Source organism: Juglans regia, chromosome 14, assembly GCF_001411555.2.
Source record: "Juglans regia cultivar Chandler chromosome 14, Walnut 2.0, whole genome shotgun sequence".
Lineage (NCBI taxonomy): Eukaryota > Viridiplantae > Streptophyta > Magnoliopsida > Fagales > Juglandaceae > Juglans > Juglans regia.
In genome coordinates, this window is record NC_049914.1 from 27,915,018 (window position 1) to 27,936,086 (window position 21,069).

A 21,069-nucleotide genomic window follows, 5' to 3' on the forward strand; every position below is an offset into this window, starting at 1 on the left:
CTAGGCCTTTCCGTTTTCAATGGATGTGGGGTTCACATGAATCTTTTCTGCTGGGGGTTAAGGAATGTTAGAGCCAATCAGTTGAGGATTGTCCAATGGTGTAGGTGAGTAAAAAGCTTAAGTTATTAAAAAAAGCTTTACAAAAATAGAATGTGGAGGTTTTTGGTAGAGTTGAAGTGAGGATTAAGGAGATTAAGAAGCGTTTATCGGAGCTTGAACGGGAGGTGAGTGTAGATTACTCAAAGGTCTTTTATTATGCATGCAAGACCATTTGCAATGGCTTCAAAGAGAATGAATTATGGGATGTCAAAAGTCGTGTATCAAGTGGCTCTCAAAAGGTGACTCTAACACGGCTTTTTTCCATGCAGCTTTGTGAGTTAAGAACAAGAATAAGGTCATAGATCGAATTAATCTTCCAAATGGGCAAGCCTTGGAGTCAGCGGATGAAGTGCACGTTGGGGCTGTAAATTTTTACAAGGAACTTTTGACCACATCCAATGTGGATTTTGATGAGGATGCTTTGGATTTGCTCAGGCCATCAATTTCAGAGTAGGAAAATAGCCTCCTTTGTGCGCCACCGTCAATGGAGGAAGTGCGGGTAGCATTGTGGTCCATACCACAAGATAGTAGCCCGGGTCCAAACGGTTATATGACTAGTTTTTGCATGATTGCTTGGGAGATTGTGAATTAGGATTTGTTGGCCATGGTGAGAGTCTTTTGAAGGTAAATCGTTGTCAACATTTTTTGGTGCAACGAATATTGTCATGATTCCAAAAGTGGATGTGCCGAATGGTTTTGCATAGTTTCGGCCTATTAGTTTGTGTTCGGTGGTTTATAAAATTATGGCAAACGTTGTGGTTTTTCATTTGGCACCGATCTTGGAAAAAACTATATCTTCGAAGCAAGCGGCTTTTATCTGTGGCCATAGCATTTTTTATAATATTGCTCTTGCTCAAGAGTTGGTGCATGGTTTGAATCGGAAGTTGAGGGGGGGAAATTTCATGTTCAAAATTGATATGGAGAAAGCTTATAATCGGGTAAATTGAAGATTTTTTATCGAAGTTTTTAGAAGATTGGATTTTTCAAATAAATGGAGAAACATTATTTTTAATTCAATTTCTTCTTTAGTTTATTTGGTTATGTTAAATGGGAGTTTGAAAGGTTTTTTTAAAACCTTCCCCATGATCTTTGTCAGGGAGATCTTTTGTCGCCGTATCTCTTTATGAGGAGGTATTATCTCATATGCTTCACAAAAAGTTTCAATAAGGAAGTATTAAAGCATTTAATCCGGGAAGAGGTACTGAACGTTGATGGTGGAACCACCCTGGACAATAACATGCACCAAACCAAGATCCCTGGATGTGATCATCCTTTCAAGTAAAGCCAGAGCTATATCGTGATTAATTTCCTTTACACATGGCTATCAATCTACAATCAATATCTTCGGTGTCAACCGGACCAATTTTGTAACTTTTGTAGTAATTTACAATTTTCACAATATACATGAATATATATATACATATATATAACATTATTCATCATCCTTTTAACCATCATCTTTTCATCATCGATATCAAATGATTGACACGTATCAGAAGCTCAAGCTGAATGTATGTCAGGGAAGGGTCAGAGGAGTTGGATGAGGGTTTTTAAGCAATATATAACAAAGAATTTTTAACTCATTTAATGCTACATCATAAAACGGTGAAAAGATAATAGTAAGAACGATGAAAATACATCTCTATGTGGAGAGAGAGAGAGAGAGAGAGAGAGGGGGGGGATAAGATATACACATAAAACCTTTTCACAACTATGTTTTAAATGAAAACTAATGATGCATAGTTGACTTCACATAGCATCTTGAAGATGACATATTACTAATATTAGATCCCACAACAAAAGACAACCACCTAACCCAAAGAAGAAGATTTACAAGTATCCGCTCCCTCATGAGAGTAAGAAATTACCTCAATTTCTATTTCCGAAACCATAGAAACCAACCTTGCCAGGTTATTGCATGAAAAGCAAGCTCATCAGTTATGTCCGGTCTCGAATTCCTCACAAGAAATGAGCATGGAGATTTTACTAGCTCAATGTTTTTCTCATAGAGTTCCATTGAAAACAACAATTTCTATTCTAAATTCCCATTCCATTGAAGTCTTTCAATAAGCAAACCATGACTCTGATTCTCATGCTTGAAGCACCTGACAGTGCACAATGTGACTCTTCAAACCACTCCGACCTGCTATACTTGACCATAAATTTGTTACAAGAGTCCTGAAATGACCTTTCCCAGCAATAATATTTTCCCAAAGACGAGGGTTGCTCTCCACCTGTTTATCCGGACTTGAAACATCAACTAGGCTGATGCTCATGTTGTTACGGATAATGCAAAGCTTTCCATTAAGGGAAACAAGAGCAGCAGCCTCAAGAGCACGAGAGCTCCCTAGATGGAGCTTGCTATCTATAAATTTGTCCCACGAATCTGTGGTTCTATCATAAACTCGAAGCTTACATCCATCAAGGCAATCCAAGGCATAGAGCTGTCCATTTAAGGAGATGCTAGGGTTCCGCCAACCTGTGACCATGCCATTACTAATAGGGGTCCAGGTATTAGTTTCAGGAGAATAGGCATCACTCATGACCTCACGGTGAGACCCAAGACCTTTTAGAAACCACATTCCATTGTGAACAACTCCAATAAACGGCACCATAGCCGTGCTCATATCTGAGATAAAGCTCCAACGACCCTTGTTGGGGTCATAAACTTCAGCAGAACGGAGAGTCCTTTGGATTCCTTCACATTCTCCGCCAGCCACATAAAGGCAGTTATTTATGACACAAGAACCAAAAAAATGACGTTTTCTAAGCATGTCCGGTGCCCTATGCCATTTATTTGTCCTAGCACTATAGAAAATTACCCGTCTCATGGATCCCTTTAGTGGATCTTTTCCTCCAAATAAGTACAGGCGGCATCCACTAAGAACAGCACAGCCAAAACCCAGCGCTTCAGAATATTCCCCAGGAACAGGTGGAAGTGGCTGCCATAGCTGGTAGGTAGGATCAAAAGCATGCCAAGAAACCCTTCCATCACGATCTCTTTTGATGACATAAACCCATTCTTCAGCCATCCCAAGGCTTTTCCTAAGGGAATAAAAGAAATTTCCAGCCAGAAGACGATACCAACTCCTGCAAACTAGACGAAGCTTTCTATGTTCAATACGAGGGACTCGGATCAAACAAGCAATGGCAAGATCATCAGGAAGGCCAGGCAGGAGAGGTAGCTGCACTCGAGTCCTTTCTCGTCGTAAGTTTTTGCTCTTGTGTGCATTAGGATTGATATCAGGCTGAATGCAAAGTTTCGATCCCGGGACAAATTTTTTTGCCCCGGCAACAGTTTTCAAGCCTGAATCTACTCTGCAATAGCACGATACAGAATCAACCTGCAAAAATTCCATGTTAGAATGCAAGGCACGTCAAGATGTATATACCAAAAATAGTGATAAACATAAACCTGCCTCAATGAGCATGTTTGTGTGAAAATATGAGAGTTAACACAAACAAGAGTGGAAACAAATGAAGCATAGTAAATTATGGAGTGCCACACACCCAGATGATGGCAGATCTGATATTAGTTTGCCAGTAAAACAAGGCAATGCACTGGCGCGCCAATACAGTATCTGCTGAAAAAGATGCACAATTACGCGTGGCTCATTCTCTTATGAGCACCATGAAATCTCACAAGCAAGGAAGGAAAGAGGCATCATCATCACTACTATCAGTACTTTACACACAAATATGAACAAGAGCATTTGATTCATATAGCAGCGTTCACATCCCTTTTCATTTTCTAAAGCAAATCATAAGTCAAGGATATGAATCACCTGGGCCCATTAGAAATATATCCCCAGGATTATTGATCAGAGCTTGGAGTCTCAATTGGTTCTATTTAGAAGGGGTAGAGACTTTAGAAGATTTTATTAGCAAGTGCATGATATTGAACCAAAAAGGGAAGACATTGCAAATTTCATAGAGCTTGGATGTTGGTTCTTCTCTTCGCTACTAAGTCCAAGTGCTAAAGGCCTGTATCCTAGCTCAGGATGTGCATCTTCTTCCTTAGATTTTTCTTATTAGTTCCTGTATGATGTTGAAAGACAGAGAAATTGGAATTTTAAGTCATTGGCTATCTACGGAAAATAAAAATGCTTGATCCAAGATAATCTCCCCTATGATAACAACAGAATTTAAGCAACTCAGCTAGTAGAGGAAGTTAGAGCTAATAACCAGTCAATAAAGTGCTCAAGCGTTTCATTGAGTCTCAACATTGTATATGTATATAAATATAAAAAATATAGAGATAATCACAATTGATCCTACATGACCTGGAAATTGTTTACTCTTACCCTCGTATAGTCCCTACAGATACATCAAGTTACCCTTCCTTTTATTTGTAATATTTCTTTAAAGGGAAATGTTATATACTACACTCTCATCCCATTCTCTTATAGTAATGATGTGCTATAATCCATAACCCTCGAATTTGTTATTTTAAAAGACAATATCTGGACTAATGCTTGAGAGAGTAGCATATAGTATAACTTCTCTTTAAAATATACAAAAAATTATCTCATCTTTCTAGCATCCCCTCTTTCATGTATATTCTAATTTTTACAACCTCTCGACTCTCGTATTTGTGGCCATTTTCACCCTATGTCAGGAGCTCTTATCAATTCCAACAAAGAAACCCAAGCCCACATCTATTCATGATTCAATTTGATTTTTTGGTTTTTTACAAGGCGGCAACCAAAGTACATGGGTAGCACACAATAGAAAATTCTCATGGATAAATTTCAAAAGCTTTAAGTAAATCTTGAAGTGCATTCCATCCTCCAAAGAGATTAACATACAAAAGTACTTCCCGTAATAATCAAACTCTTAACCAGAAAAGAGGTAAGGCATACATTTATATTCATTCATGATACAAACCATATTATTACATTAAAAAAATAAATATTAATAATCAACAAAGCCAGAAGAAAAAAAAAAAAAAAATGGCCATCATCCTAGAGACCTGTATCTACTCATGGACACAAACAGAGACAAAAACTAAATCGTGAAAGAAAACAATGACAAATACATAGACAAAAGAGTTGACCATCATCAGAATTTATTAGTTGGCAGATACATTGATAAGTTGTTGAAGGTAATTGCATATACACATAGAAAAGGGAATCAAGAACAAGATACAATACCATGAACAATTCATAAGGTTTTCAAAACTTCGTTTGAATGGAAAATTACGAACTTTTAGGAATTGATAATAATAATGACCAACAAACAAAATAGAAGAAGGTTTAAGGCCTTGCAAAAGTAAGACCATCCACGGTAATGGATGAAAAGAGCATACATCTGGGCAGGTATCCACAAAAAGGTGGTTGAGTAAGAAAAAATAATTAAATGTTAAGAAAGAGAAGAGGAAAGAAATTGGAAACACTCAAAACTGAGTACTGTTACATCCCCCATAATTTCAATAATAAGCATGGGATTTCTAAGCAAAATCTCAACACCTAAAGGATCAGTAAATGAAGGGAGGGAAAAAAAAACATATATGGGGTTTATGATAGTAAAACAAGAAAAAAAAAACCCCCCTCTCAGTGTAGCTCCTAACAAGCGCATATTTTTATGATAGCAAAACAAGAAACCAGCCAAAACACACCCCACGCTATTTATATCATCCAAAAGCATTAAGATTGGCACATGATGTAGACCACATTGCCAATGGGTTCCTAGAGAAGTTCGGGGACAATTTTATGATCTCTACATTTACCTATCAAAAAAAGAAGTTCGTCGACAAAAGGCAGAGCTCAAAATGGGGTAAAAAAAAATCCAAAGATCACACAAGTTGAATGAACCACACTCAAGCATTCGTCGAGGGAGCCCACCTGGGAGTTTGTGAGATGCCTCCAAGATTAATGCCCTACCAAATAGCACTTCTAGATGGGTCGTGACGCCCACATGAGACTCTCGGTCAACCATAATTTGTAGCTAAATTTCGCACGAGATGCGTGTGACCTCCACTCGATCGAACATATGTTAATTTGAAGATTTCTGATTTTTCTTAGAATTTCATTGTAATTTGATATCTTCACATAATCTAAGTATGAGCAATGCTATTCTAAGGTCTCTACATCACGCACTGCTTACTTAACATAATTTGATTTAAAAGATAAATTTTAAAATTTGAATGTTACAAATCAAATCTTACCATTTAAGTGATATGGATGGTGTGTTCTACACACACTGGATTGAGAATAGAATAACTCTTTAAGTACTCCAAGGTTGGTTTTGCCCAAATAACTTTTTTTCCTGATTTTCGGCCAACAGAATCCTCTTGAGAGAGTTTTCTTAATATTCATGTGGTATCAGATTAGTTCTTTGGGTTTTACAAAGAGCTGTGATATCTCTGTGTTAGCAGATTCAACTTCTCACCGCACCACATCAACAAATTAACGAGTTTTTCCCTTAAAACAAGAGAAACATTTACCAAATAAAAAAACAGAGAATCAATCATCCGGTTTTATAAGAGAAAATATACAGATCTAAGACCCACTTGACTATCAGTGAAACGAAAAGCAATATACTTTATGCTTGAATAACTGCACAAAAAAAAAAAAAATTCAGCTGTAACCACATAAAACAACATTGAGAAGTCACTTGCAAGAGCAATATAGAATTGAAAAGCCAAACAATTCTCAGACACCTCGGCTAGTAAATTCCACAAATTCCCTGGATATATTGCACTACAACCAAAAATCTCCTAGTCGATATCTCCAAAAACCCAAAAAAGGAAAATCCCAAAAGTGGGAATGCAAGTGATCAAGACAACAAACCCTCGAACGCACATGCCCCCAAAATCAAGACTTTTAAACAACTCCTCGAACAAATGTACTAATTTAACAACAATTGTATGTGGGTGTCCCTAAAAGTTGATGAATTTGTCGAAAATTGATGCAGATAAAAAGAATAAAAAAAGGGTATTGATCTAATAGACAAACCAGTGGAGGTTGAATTCGGATGCCCCTTTGAGCATTCGAAGATTGTTCCATCTTAGAAGCACACTCTCATAGAGAAAGTCAGCCGCCAAACCAGGAATCAAGAATCAAAGTTGGAGAAACTTCGGAGGGTCAGATCTAGAGCCCTTTCGTCTTTGAGCTTCGCCTTTACGCCCTTAAATCTGATCCAAAAACTGCCAACTTAAAAAAAGAAGCCAGTCTTTTTGTTACCTTCTGTCCAAATGCTAACAAATGGACACCAATCTACCTCTTCCAAGTTATAACAACCATCATAACAACAACAAAGAAACGTGAGGGTCTCTCTCTAAGAAGTAAGGCCACTCTCTCTCTCTCTCTCTCTCTCTCTCTCTGTGTGCAAGTCTACCGCGTTTCTCTCTCTAGCAGAAGAGTAAAGCCGGACCCATTGGCCGCACCAACTTCTGATTTTCATAAATTGGTGAGAACCTTATTCATTTTAACTACCATTGAAATACGTTTTTAAATGAAATTTATAGTGTATTTTTTTAATTTAATTTCAAAGGTCTTATAACAGGACAAGAAGCTTTTATGAATTGATGTTATTGTTTTGCCATTTATGGGTCAAACCCAATTCTGAGGGAGAGGAGAGGGAGACAAGTCGGGGGTTTTAACTTTTCGGTGAGATGAGATCCATTTGGAATCGGATTTTGCCTTTCTACTTACGCAGTTTTGTATTAAAATTAAAAAAGTCTAAATTTAAAGATACAAGAGAAAGAGAAAGAGAAAGAGAAAGAGAGAGAGGTGGGATACTAGTTCTAAGTCCGAATATCTAGCAAAGGGATATTATTGAAATAACTACAGCTAAAGATCATAACTAGTGTTCTATAATCAATTGTCATTGCATGTTCGATAGAAAATATCTACTTCCACGTCTTCAGTCTGAGAAGTAGAAAGTAGAAACACTAGAGAATAGCTAAAATTGGATGAACAAGTATCTTCACAACACACCCAAATAACACAACAATATTAATTCAAGATGTCGATGCCAACTAGATTTTTTTTTTTTTTTTTTAAATGGTGGGCTGAAAATTTTCTAAGTATTTTTGAGATTTTTAATTAGGTGAAGGTGTATGGTATAAGTAGAATTTCCCATTCTAAATTACCTATATTATTTTTGTACAAAATAACTCTAATTCTTGTAGCTTATTTTGCGGATTTATGGCTACTTTAAAATATAATGCTCCTGTGATAGAGAAAGATATCAGCTCTAAGGAAAAATGAGTCACAAAAGAACTGATGAAGGAAGTTTCTTGATGATCAATGCCTCATAAGTCTTTCATGTCAACGTACACCAAGCTCCCTATCTATTTTAATGTCAAATTCCATGAATTAATCATCTTAACGACTTGTTATATATATATATTGACATGTCAAAGTAGTACTAGCCAACAAGTCCTAAACCGACATTTACACCTCATACATGGATGAGAAGAGCTATTAATTAATTGGGAAATAATAAAATCATGATTGACCTAAACTCACACGAATTGATATATTTTGATTAAAAGTAGTCATGCATATCTCATCAACTTGAAATATTAATTAGCAATAATTAATGATAATAACAATGACAATTGTCAAAACAATAATAAGTTTGAAAACCATCCGGGCCAACTTTATATTGACCTGATCAAGATCATATAAAGATCCACTAACTTGATTTAATTATGTGGGAGGAGATTATGATTCTAATTCTTAATCATTTTAGAGGGCCAAGATCGTAATCATGTCATCAAAATACCAAAACAAAATAATAAGTTAATTTACTTGCTCTTTTGTCACACCTGCATATGTCAGAGAGATTAGTTAGCCAAAAATACAAAGAATAAATAAATGAAAATATTATGTCAAGAGACAAACACCCTCCTTTAATACATATATTATTATAACTCTATAATTAGTAGATAGGTTTTGCTTTCCTTCTGCCCTAAAGATGTATATGTGTGTGTGTGTGTAGAAGTCAACCCCAAAAGTCTCGGCAGGGTATATAAATTAGTCTATGCTACCATGATTTTCTAGCGAGGTAATGCTTTACCTAATAACAACGGAAATAGTCGGGGGGTATCATGATTTGGAAACAATATTTAATGTGAAAGCATTGAGCATAAGCATCCATAGAAATGTAGTAATTGCATGCTATATCTTGGAATCTTGGATGAAGTCGAGATCCACACTTGGCTAGATACAATCATAGTTTGTGTAAATATGACGCATTCCTTTTAAAAAATTAATTTTTTTATATAAGTTTCTTATTTACTTATATTTTTTAATAAAAGTACATAACACTTGCACACACTATGACTGTAATTTTCTTTTTATGAGTAATAATCTTTATTGATGTGAATGAAATTAGGCGATGCCCGAGTACACAGAAAATATATTGAGTGAGGCACCTAATTACATTACAGTAGGCTAGAAAGAAGATAATAACTCATGAACATTCCCTCCCTTCAATACAATAGCAGAAAACCACTGAAAACTAGATAATGCAAAAAAGTTCCATATTTCCCCCACTACACACTCCTTGTTATTAAAGCACATGTTATTCATTTCCAACCATAAACATCACATTAAGCACAAATGAATCATCCGCCACACGGCTGCTAGTTGGACACTACTATAAGGTCAATTCCAGCATGCTAATAGGTCCACCACACTCTTGGGCATAGCCCAACTTAGCCCAGCTCTGCTAAGAATATCAGCCCAAAGCTTCCCAACCACCTCACAATGTAAGAGCAAGTGATCTACTGATTCTCCAATGTTTTTACACATGTAGCACTACTCTGTGATCATCATATATCGTTTTCTTAAATTGTCAACCGTCAAGATCTTCTCAAGAGCAGCTGTCGAAGCAAAAAAAAAAACTTTAGATGGCACTAATACCTTCCATATACTCTTCCATGGAAAGAAAGTAAGCTGTAGGACTATCAAAACCTTGTAGAAGGATTTAACAATAAACTTCTCTCTTTCTTTAATTAATACCAAGTCGTAATCGTGTTGTCCAACGAGAAAGTAGTCCGGTATACAAATGACAAATTGGGGTGGTCAATTATAATGGACAAAAGTCCTAGAAAGAAAAAAGGAGGGGGAACACAGCATCAATTTGTAGAACAATGTCCTTTAATATGATGGTAAGAAACTTGAATTGTCAAATAAAAGAATGTTACAGATAAGAGTTCATAAGAAAGTGAGTATTCTCTTCCTACGCCCTAGCCACAGCCCCCGACCTGTCTTTTGGGTACCTAAAATCCTAATTTTGGCAGGCACCTACCCAATCATTAATCCAAGATTGAAGAAGAAGACATCACCAAAGACGTCCCAATTCTATAATGCAGAGAGTAAGGAAATTTCCCCTGGCACTCACAAAACTTCCATAACTACATCTAAAACAAGAAAACTGGTCCTTTTGCTTCTTTTTCTTTCTGTCTATATGCCAAAGGGGACAGAGCATACTGCTTTCAAAGTAGTCATACCACGGGAATCAAGATGATGAATCAAATACATGAAAAGGCATATAAAATAAAAAGCAGTATAAACTGGATAGTTCAAGTGTTCAATCTCACACAACAATAGTTTCATAACAATTATCAGATTTGTTTCTCATGATATTGAACAAAAATTGACGTCATTTGTTCATATGGTTCGGCAAAACCAAAATATTACAAAAACCTTAAGAATCCTTGACAAGGGGAAGAAGAAAATACCAGGACCAGAGCCTCGTCAATATACCCCCAACATTTTGGGTTGAAAAGAACATTGCCTATGAGACAAACAAGATGTAGCAGAAAAGAAACCCTATTCCTCCCACTACATATTCTACAACCCATAACCCGCCAAAAAGAAGGGGACAAAAAAAAAATCCCAATAAAAAGGCAAGTAATCCCTAATGTGTCAATAGTTTCTCACCAACACCTACCAACGTACACCCATTCCTGTGGCACCAATACCGAGCAAATATCTCCATCCCTTACGTTATAAGCACCTCTAACGGTATAGAACAACCAAAGCTACAACAAAAACTAACAAAAAGATGAGACATAATGACCCTATTATAAAAGGTACAAGTTCACAACCATTGCCTAGACACAACTGCTTAAGAAGTCAAAAATTAGTCCCATGCACTGGCCACCCCTGAACCATATCCTCCACCATACCCACCAGAAGAAGCACCATATCCACCGCTGCTGTTGCCTCCACTGTAATAATCAGAACCACCCCTATTGAATGAGCCCTCCCTTCTGAAATCACGCCCACCAAATCGACCTCCACCAGAACGACGGTTCCTCCCTCCACCAAAAGAAGACCGGGCTGCATACCGGGACAGCCAAGCAGGCACTTCTTGATTTGATTCTTGCATTAGCTCAGCTAAAGCCCGTGCCAATGACGAATTATTCTCATTGAAGAAGGCAGTAGCTAAACCTGATTTGCCAGCTCGCCCTGTCCGTCCAATGCGGTGAACATAATCATCAATATCATTTGGGAGATCAAAGTTGACCACATGGGCAACATGGGGAATATCAAGACCACGTGCAGCCACATCAGTTGCAACCAAAATTGGGGTGTTTCCACTTTTAAAGGACCTCAATGCCAGCTCCCTTTCCTGCAGAAAATGTAAAATAAACAATGAAAGAAACAAAACACAGACCTCATGTGAGGAACAGAGCACATGACACTAAAAACCTGCCTATATACAGTCCATAGTGAGACCCTCACCACCGATAACCTCCCTAAAGAAGGATCCTTATCATGGGTATCTTTAGAAAATGTCAAGAGTTGCATGTGCAAAAAGAATGGGCAAATCTATAGACCACCTTCTACTCCATTGTGAGACTCATTTCTTGGTAGCGTAACTTTTTCTGCCAAGCTGAGTTCGTTTGGGCAGCTAACAGAGATTTTAGCAAACCAAGTTATCGTGATTTTCTAGTCTATTTTTCTACTTCTAATTAGGTGTTCCTCTTGTATACTTCCTATGTCCTTGGGTAAAGCATTTTGCATTTCTTAATAAAATATTAGATTACTTATAAGAAAATGTCATTATATTTTATACAAACACAACATTCACCAGCCAGAGACTAAATGTGAATTTTCCTATTTGCTAAATGTGACTCAAAACAAAGATATCCAACATATAAGTAGGCCTACAGCAAAACTACTAACCTGTTGTGATCTATCACCGTGAATAGTAGTTGCAGGAAAACCATTAAGACATAACCAATGTTCCAGCGAATCAGCTCCCTTCTTTGTCTCCACAAAGACTAATGTAAGAGCTTGCTGCAACAACGGGAGGATGAAAGTCAAACAACTAGATGTTTTGGTTATCAATTTCAAGCACAACAATTTTTCTTTCCCTCAACCCTACTAAGAGGCTTGTCGATTTGAGTAATAAATTGTGAACATAAACCATCTAATGCAATAAACTGTCCACACAAAGTGAATAGGAAAAGTTATCAGCCAGCACAAAACCCACCTGACCAAAAACCCTCTGCTTTCTCTGGGGAAAAAAAGAGACAAAATATAGAAATGTTCTTCCTGCAATATTACCTTTCCCTGTGAACCATTAGCCCTCTGTGCATGAAGAAGGTCCATGAGGTGACTTCTTTTGTCAGATTCATGAACAAATTCCACTCGTTGGACTATCAAATCAGTACTTGAGCCCACTCTTCCAACAGCCAAAAAAATATAATTTGCAAGGAAATCAGCCGCCAATCTCTGCATGTCAATCAAATTCATACAAGTATCACATTAATGTCATTATAAGTATCCTACAAGCTGGTTCAAGTCCCTTCATACCGATTTGCTATCACCGATAAAAAAAAAAGTATCCAACAAGAATCTTCAGCAAGGCTGTACAAATTCTTTTTGCAAGTATATATAATCTCAAACCACTCTGTCCCAGTGCATATCAGGCATATGATAAATGCCATAGTGCCATTGCATAGAGATTACTTACAGCTGCTGACAACTAATTTTTTTATCATGTTTAATGCCATAAAAAGTGTGATACACCTCCGCGATTAGTCCCCACTACCCCCCCCACCCCCCCCACCCCCCCCAAAACCCCAAAACCCCAAATAGACCCCACCACCCGCAACCCCTAAACCCCCAAAAGGGACCTCCAAGAAAAAGGAAAAGATGAAATGGCCAACACTCCAGCAGCATAGATATAATGGCCAGGAATTCATAAGCATTGGTTGGAAAGCATAATTTGAGTTAAAAAAAAAACGCCAACAGAGAAACAAACCTGTATCTCTTTGGGGAAAGTAGCACTGAACAGCATAGTTTGTCTTGCACCAGCTCGAGGCATGTCCATTTGCTCCACAATTTTCCTTATTTGAGGCTCAAAACCCATATCCAGCATTCGATCTGCCTCATCCAAGGCTAAATATCTGATCATCTGTAATGAAACTCTGGCCCTTTCCAGCAAATCAACCAACCTTCCAGGAGTAGCCACAAGAATATCAACACCTCTCTCCAGGTCCCGCAGCTGAACAAAATTGTAACTCATTAGGACTACTACCAAAATCCCACAGTACAAACTGGATATAATAACAGGAATTTTAGAAGGGCAACAATATGCAGAAAAGGAGGAATCAACAACTTGCAGAGCTGATTATAGCACATAAACAGTATTCAAAAATCATCACGATGACCATCCAAAAGAAGAATAAACAACAAAAATATGCATGTAATACAGCCAGTTTATACCCAATATCCATGAGTCAACACAAAAAGCCTACAAGAGTGGTGCATTTGTTCATTAGATGATGTCGAGAAATCTAGTCCTTTAGGCCGGTTGGTGGGACTATCGATTCAGCTAACCAGATCTAATTCATCACCAGACAAATCAAGTTCATCCAATAAAGAATATTTCATGTTAAATTCTTAAGAGTAGAAATCACAGGAAAGAAATGTGAAGTGCCAAGTAATTTGTAACTTTGTAATTACTAATGGTGATACCTCCACAAAATATGACAAAAAATGCACAAGTGAAATAAAGACAAGATACTTAAACAACAGTCTCTAGACATACTTTAGATTTGCCAAGGTCTAACCATAATCAACTTTGGAAACCCAAAACCCCACTGTATAAGTATCCCTGAACATTTTTCCCTCAAATTACTTTTCTAATAAGTAATTTTTCCCTTGAATAACTGACATGGCACTGATTCTTTCATCTTCTTTCCTAAAAAACAGACCAGCACAATAATTCTTACATTTTTTCAACCCTAGCAAGGGATGCCTTTTACAACATACTGGAAGGGAAAAAATGGAGCTCCACTTACATCACACCCCTATGACAACTTGCATTCATGATATAACAACCATGAAGAGAACATAAAAAAAAGGCACATATGCTGCTAAAATGAGCAGCACTCTAACCCATATTATTACCAGTACTTCTCCAATGCATAATTGCACATACCATATGTCTCACATGTACGACGTACCCCTCTAAAAATGAGATTTCCAATCTAGATAACTGTTACACACTTGTTACACACTCCTAAACACAAGAGAACAGGAATGATCAAAACAACAAGGCACTATTACCTTAATTTTGATTCTTCAGGTATTGACAATGACTTTTTCCCAAAACAAAAAATGGGGATTCCAGGCTTCGTTAAGTTAGTGTATCTGATTTTCATCAACTGTACTTAATTTACTAAAATGCACAAGCCTAATTCCAGTTATCTTTTTATCCTATGTTTTCAAGATTAAGAAGCACCTATGTATCCATCAAAATCATGAGAGCTTGCCTAGATTTGGATAAGCAGGTAGGTAAAATTGTATGGCCACCAGCAAGTGCAGATGTTCCATACAAAACTAATTTTTATAGTTGTTTGCAGCGCTCCTTTGGAGAAGCACCACAACTTGCAAACCACGGCAAATGATTTTTTAACATTTAAATGCATACCACAAAAACAGAAGCATGCACAACTTCTGGTAACCCATGGCAAGAAGATCATTTCACATTTAAATATCAAGAAAACTTTAGCATGTAACAGAAATAAAGTTAGCAATCAGAAACAGAAGGCACATGTAATCATGACCATAACTTTGAATAAGGAACGGTAAAAGAAGGTTAGAAGAGAGAATCAGCGAACAGTAATCAGGTCGCAACACCAGAAGGGTACAAAAATTACAAGGCAGGAGAAAATAAAAAGTAAGTAAACAAAAAACCTGTTGGTTAATTGGAGCTCCTCCATAAGCAACAACCACTCTTACACCTGTCTGATATGAGAATTTCCTAGCTTCCTCGTGTATCTGAAATTTTCCACAATATTTAAAATCTGGTGATAATAATAATAAAAAAAAAAACAGCATCAAATTAGAGCATGTAATGGAAGCAGTCATATAACTAAACTCACTTGCATCGAAAGCTCCCTAGTTGGAGAGAGGATAAGAGCAAGTGGGTACACTGTTCGTGCCCCACGAGGTGGTCTCTGTACACTCTGGCCCCTCATAATCCCACTGATGATAGGGAAACAAAAAGCAGCCGTCTTGCCAGAACCAGTCTGGGCACAAGCCATTAAGTCCCGCCCCCCAAGAGAGATTGGGATGGCATGCCGCTGCACAGGAGTTGGCCTCACATACTTGCACCTGCGAATATTCTCATTGAGTGCTTCACCCAAATCAATCTCCGCAAATGTATTCACAGCCGGAGGAACATTTTCACCACTTGTCTCCACTGGGATATCCTCATACGCATCGAAGTTGATGCCGGTGTTCTCCTGCTCAGAAAATGGCTGTTCTGTGTCATCATCTTCTCCAAAAGGGTTCACTTCCCGATCTCTCCCACGGTCCCAACCACCACTTCTGCCCCCCCATCCACCGGCACGGCCGCCACCACCACTGTACCCAGATCGACCATAATCATTCCTAGGAGCACCAGACCATCGTGACCCACCATGTCCAGACTGGTCATTACTCAAAGCAGGCCCACTATTAGCTGGTGCAGGTGTGTCAGCAACAGGAGGGCGATTTCGAAGATGTGGAGGAACATATGTGCTCCGGGAAGGAGCGGTTGTGGTCCCTATGCTGCCATTGCTAACAGAAGAAGACCCAGGAGCTGCATTCTCAGCCGCAGAGTTTGCAGCCAAATCTGCCCATGAAGTTCGCGTACTCATGACAAAATTCCCACTCAACCCAACACTCAAATCAGAACAATTAACAGCCTAAAAAATCTCTTTGCTGAAACCAGTATCTCGATTCTCCACCAAATTGAACGAGTGAATTTCAAAATACCTAATAAAACAGATCAAAAATCAAAACCCATCAGCCACAGTGAAATTTAGATCTGCTAATCTGCAAAATCAAAGAAATCGCGATCAAGCCATGCATCAGATGCAAAACATCAATAGGCCTATGGCAATGCACCGCTTGATCACCAAGAAAATGCCCAAAAAAAACACGAAAAGAAGTTAAAGGCCATTTCAACCTCTGAAATCTAGTATTCCCTATATACCACTTGCTCCAATTCCTGGATTTTCTCACCAACGAAACAAACCCAATCCCAAAGAAAAAATTCACGCCCCCGATCTAGAATGGGGGGAAAAGGCAAAAGAATAACTGAAAGGAACTAAAAATAAAATAAAGAAACGAATCTATGGTAAAGCAAAAGAAAGACAAACATGCACAAAAGAGAGAAAGATAGGAACACAGAGAGAGAGAGAGGGGAAGAACCTGAAGGACAGAACTAGAGATCCAGAAACCCTAATCTCCGCAAACAAAAGCGCCTCTATAATACCAAACAACAAAAATATCTATCGTCGCTGGTTTTTCTCTCTCTATCTGCGAATATTAATAAAACCATTAAAAATAAATAAATAAATTATGTGTGCGTGTATATATATAGAGAGTGGTGCGTGTGGAAAACAAATGAGGTCCGTACGTATTGCGGCTGGCGTCATATTTAACGGAACGAGCGGTCTCTACTCAACGCCACCCACAACCAAACGCCCCCAATTTACCCTTTCTTATTACTGCGCTGTAAATCCAGTCATTATCTTATTACCAGCGAACGACTTTACGCGACTTTTCTTTTACTATTCTGGCTCCTGCGTCTTTAGATCAATGTTCCAAAAATCCGAGTCGGATACCAACCGATTCAATGAGCGAGCAATTCAACAACATATTCAATACGATAATTTATGATAATTTTGAATCGATTATTTATATCAAGTATTAAAATTAGAATTTTATTATTTATCATCTCTACGTATCATAATTTTTTTTTAAAAAAAATATTTTAAAATTCTTAAACTAATTGAATTATTCTCCTCATCATCTATATATTATATATTTGATAAGAAAAAAAATAAACAAAAAATTAAAAATTATGTCTTATATGAGAATGATGAGTAAAAATTTTCTAAAAATTATATATAATGCAACTTAACTATTTTATATCACGTACAAAAGAGTATAAAATTTAAATTTATAGACTAATTTCAATAAAAATATTATTTGAATCTACATAGTTTTAATAAATATGTAATTTATATATTTAACATCAATTGTCCACATTTTTTTGCCTAGTATACTAAGAAAATGAAGATCATTAAGTTACAAGCACATGGCAAATGTATCATTGTATGTATAAGTAATGTTAAATATAGTCATAGAGTGTACAAGCATTATACAATCCTTTTGAAATATAATGAGTTTTATTATTAAAAAATTAATTTTTTCATGTGAGTCACGTATTTACTCACTTTTTAAAAATAATTACGATGTACTTACGCACTTCATAACTACAAATATCATTTCTCTTTATGCATAATCACAAATTTAAGATAAAATGCTCATTCATCTCCTAAGTTTTTGTTCAACAAAATAAAATAAAGAATCACATGTTTTATCTTTTAATTTTTCTGCAATTTTTATTGAATATAATGACGAAAAAGTTAATATAGGTTTAAGTCTACCATATTTTTGTATAATCAAATTTTTAAAAAAAAACACACACACATAGGGTTATGTTAACATAAAAATAAATACGATTTTGAATTGATTGGAGTCTCTTCAAATCAGTTTAAAATCGGTTAGAATCGATCGATTAAAGCGATTCAGTAGACAATTCAAAAAATTCACTAAAATCAATTCGATTTCTTAACAATTCAATTTGAGTAAGTTGAATCGAACCATTCATAAATAATTTTGTCACTTTTTATAAAATAAAGTTGTAATAACTGAAATTATCATTTTTTATCTCAATGGTTTGAATCTAAGCTTTTTTTAATAATGTTAATATTTATCTTTCTTTTTTTAAATATTATTTATCATCTCCACACCACACATCAACACATGATCAGTCATTTTATTCTTTTATGGATATGTGTTTTAATAAAATAATAAAAATAACAAATCACGTGTTGGTGTGTGATGCAGGAGATAATAAGTATAATTTTTCTATTTTTATTTCAAATTTCTATGAGATATAGCATTACATGATGAGTATAATTGAGTAGGACAAAATTTATGATAAATATTTGTTTTCTTTTTATTTTTTAATATACATATAGGAAAATAATACTAGGCATTTAATTTTAATGTATATATATATAGGTAAATAATACTAGGCTCCCTCAAAGTTTTCGCTCAAAATTATGGTATTTTAATTTTTTTTAATAATTAAGAATATAACTAATAGTGAAATTGTGTATTTTTTTAATGATTAAAAATATTTTAATAATATTTTAAAAAAATTAAACCCACTATAGGGCACGCCCAGCAGTACATACTGGGCAGCCCCTAGCATTGTCCATATAGATACTGCATTGCATACAAACATAGAAAGGCATTAGGATGTAAAATCTCTAGCTAAGCAAATTAAAATAAACAAAAAGACCACATTAGAGTAGGGTTACTTGAAAAAAAAAAAAAAATTGTCCTTTAAGATAAATTATTTGCTACAATTTTTATATCCCGTGTATATTTTGTTCATGTCATGCACTAAAAGTAGGAAGACAAAATAGATTCGTTTGGATTCGTAAGTGATCTCAGCTCATCTCACTACTATTCAGTAACTTTAACTCATAAATCTCATTACTATTCACAACTCATCTCATTACTATTCACAATCCATCTCAGCTCATCTCAAATCATCTTCGAATCCAAACGTCACTGATAAAGAGTCTGGATGGTCGAGAATCTAATCTTTATACAACAGATACTATTTTCATGGTGCATATTATAGTAAGGAAAATGCTAATTGAATCCGTGAGTTTGTCCCCTCAATCTTACCGTTCATGTATTTTATTTTATTTTTAAAATTTTATTTTTTACTTAATAATTAAGAAAGTGACTATTAATGAAGTTGTATATATATTTTTTTATTTTTTCTTAGAGAAATACTTTAGACATCAAAATATTACACAAAAGTAAACTCACAATTGATATAGTTTTATGTAATACGTCAGATTGTAAAATTATTTTTATTATAAAGTAGATCTAATGAATTTCATGATATCACATCAATTTGTGTGTTTATTTTTATATAATATTTTTGTGTATGTAACAGTTTTTTTTTTCTTAATGATTAAGTGTGTTAAAAAAAAATCTATAAAAGAAAATGAACAAAAAAAACTAACAACTTTTTAACTAGCAGGGTCCTTATAGTAAATAGATTTTTCTATATAATATGATATGAGATGTTAGATGGCATTCATTACAATTTGAGAATCACTTTAAAAAAAATATGACCTTGTCCAGTTTAGGAGAATTTTATGAAATCTATGCTTAAAATGTAAAATTTATTTTAAAATTTTCGAAAATTTTGGGTTGCTGTAGGTCCACCCTCCATGTCTGGCTAGAAATGATAACTTTGAGTATATGTTAAGGTCTGGTTTACTTTTAAGATTAAAATTTAAAATTTTGAAAATCTCTTATTTATTATTATAATTTTATCAAATTTTTACATAAAATAAAATAAAAAATCTAATTTTTTTAAATCTAAAAATAAAAATAATATTAAAAAATATATTTTAACAATATATCATAGCATGTAATTTCCCAACTCTTACAATAAACTTAGTAGCCACAACAGAAATGTTGTGAATCAAATGGCCACGTCAGCATTAATTGTCATATTTATTGTTTGAAAATCTTTGTGATCAAGTTTTATGATATGTTTGGACCCTTGTGATAATAGTAAAATGATTTGAATGAATATGTTTTATTGTATTTTGAGAAAATAAAGATAAAATATTAAATAAAAATATTATAAAGTCAAAAGATTGTTTGAATATTATTTTTTTTTAAATTTATAAAAGTTGTACTAATTTTTGTGTTTTGTTTTGAATTTTGTAAAATTTGTATTGATTTTTATTTTTGAATAATTATTAGGTAATTGATTAGATGAAAATTTAAAAATTCAAAATTTAAAAATATTCTGTATATACTTATAAATAAAATTATGAAAAGATTTTAGAATTTTTGAAGATTCTCTTCATGGCCAAACTTGTCGTTTATAATTACACAACTCAATGCAAATAACCTATTGCAATCTCATTGTAGGATTGACTCAAAGGATAGATAGACCATTATGGTGGTCATCTAATGGCTCCAATAAATAAATGTACTTTTGGGATTGTGGCATGTAGGGCTGTTTGAGGTTGTAGTAGGAATCATAAAAAGTGTTTAAATAGTTTTAAAAATTTTTTAGTAAAAAAATTAGATTGTTTAGATGCTAGAGATTAAATTACTTTTCAATTTTAAATAAGCTAAAAATTTTGTTAATTTTTTCTTAAACGTGCCTTTTCAGGATAATTCGAAATGTAACTCAAATTTTTAAAATTCTATCAATAGGTGAAAATATCATACAACTTTTAGATAATTATAACTTTCAAATTTTTAAAGATATAGTCATAATTTTTTAAAAAATCAAATGATCGTCATTTTTATCCTAAAAAATACTTTTTTTATTTGTTTGTAGACAAATGTAATATATTTAAAAGTGTTTTAAACTGAGGTTATC

At 35.1% G+C, this 21,069-nt stretch overlaps 2 protein-coding genes across 2 annotated transcripts; both read right to left on the minus strand.

Annotated features, from left to right (window-relative positions):
- Positions 1–1,661: 1,661 nt before the first annotated feature.
- LOC109001660 (F-box/kelch-repeat protein At1g55270) lies at positions 1,662–7,516 on the minus strand. The gene is made up of 2 exons (XM_018979027.2): positions 7,056–7,516; positions 1,662–3,443 (listed from the first exon to the last, which is right to left on the minus strand). The coding sequence occupies exons 1-2, from the start codon at positions 7,104–7,106 to the stop codon at positions 2,190–2,192; spliced, it is 1,305 nt and encodes a 434-aa protein (XP_018834572.1). The 5' UTR covers positions 7,107–7,516; the 3' UTR covers positions 1,662–2,189.
- A 3,125-nt stretch (positions 7,517–10,641) lies between these two features.
- On the minus strand, positions 10,642–16,918 carry LOC109001659 (DEAD-box ATP-dependent RNA helicase 37-like). The gene is made up of 7 exons (XM_018979026.2): positions 16,776–16,918; positions 15,461–16,337; positions 15,273–15,356; positions 13,333–13,575; positions 12,633–12,800; positions 12,249–12,362; positions 10,642–11,691 (listed from the first exon to the last, which is right to left on the minus strand). Exons 2-7 carry the CDS (start codon positions 16,217–16,219, stop codon positions 11,200–11,202), a joined length of 1,860 nt encoding a protein of 619 aa, XP_018834571.1. The 5' UTR covers positions 16,220–16,337; positions 16,776–16,918; the 3' UTR covers positions 10,642–11,199.
- Between the last annotated feature and the right edge of the window lie 4,151 nt (positions 16,919–21,069).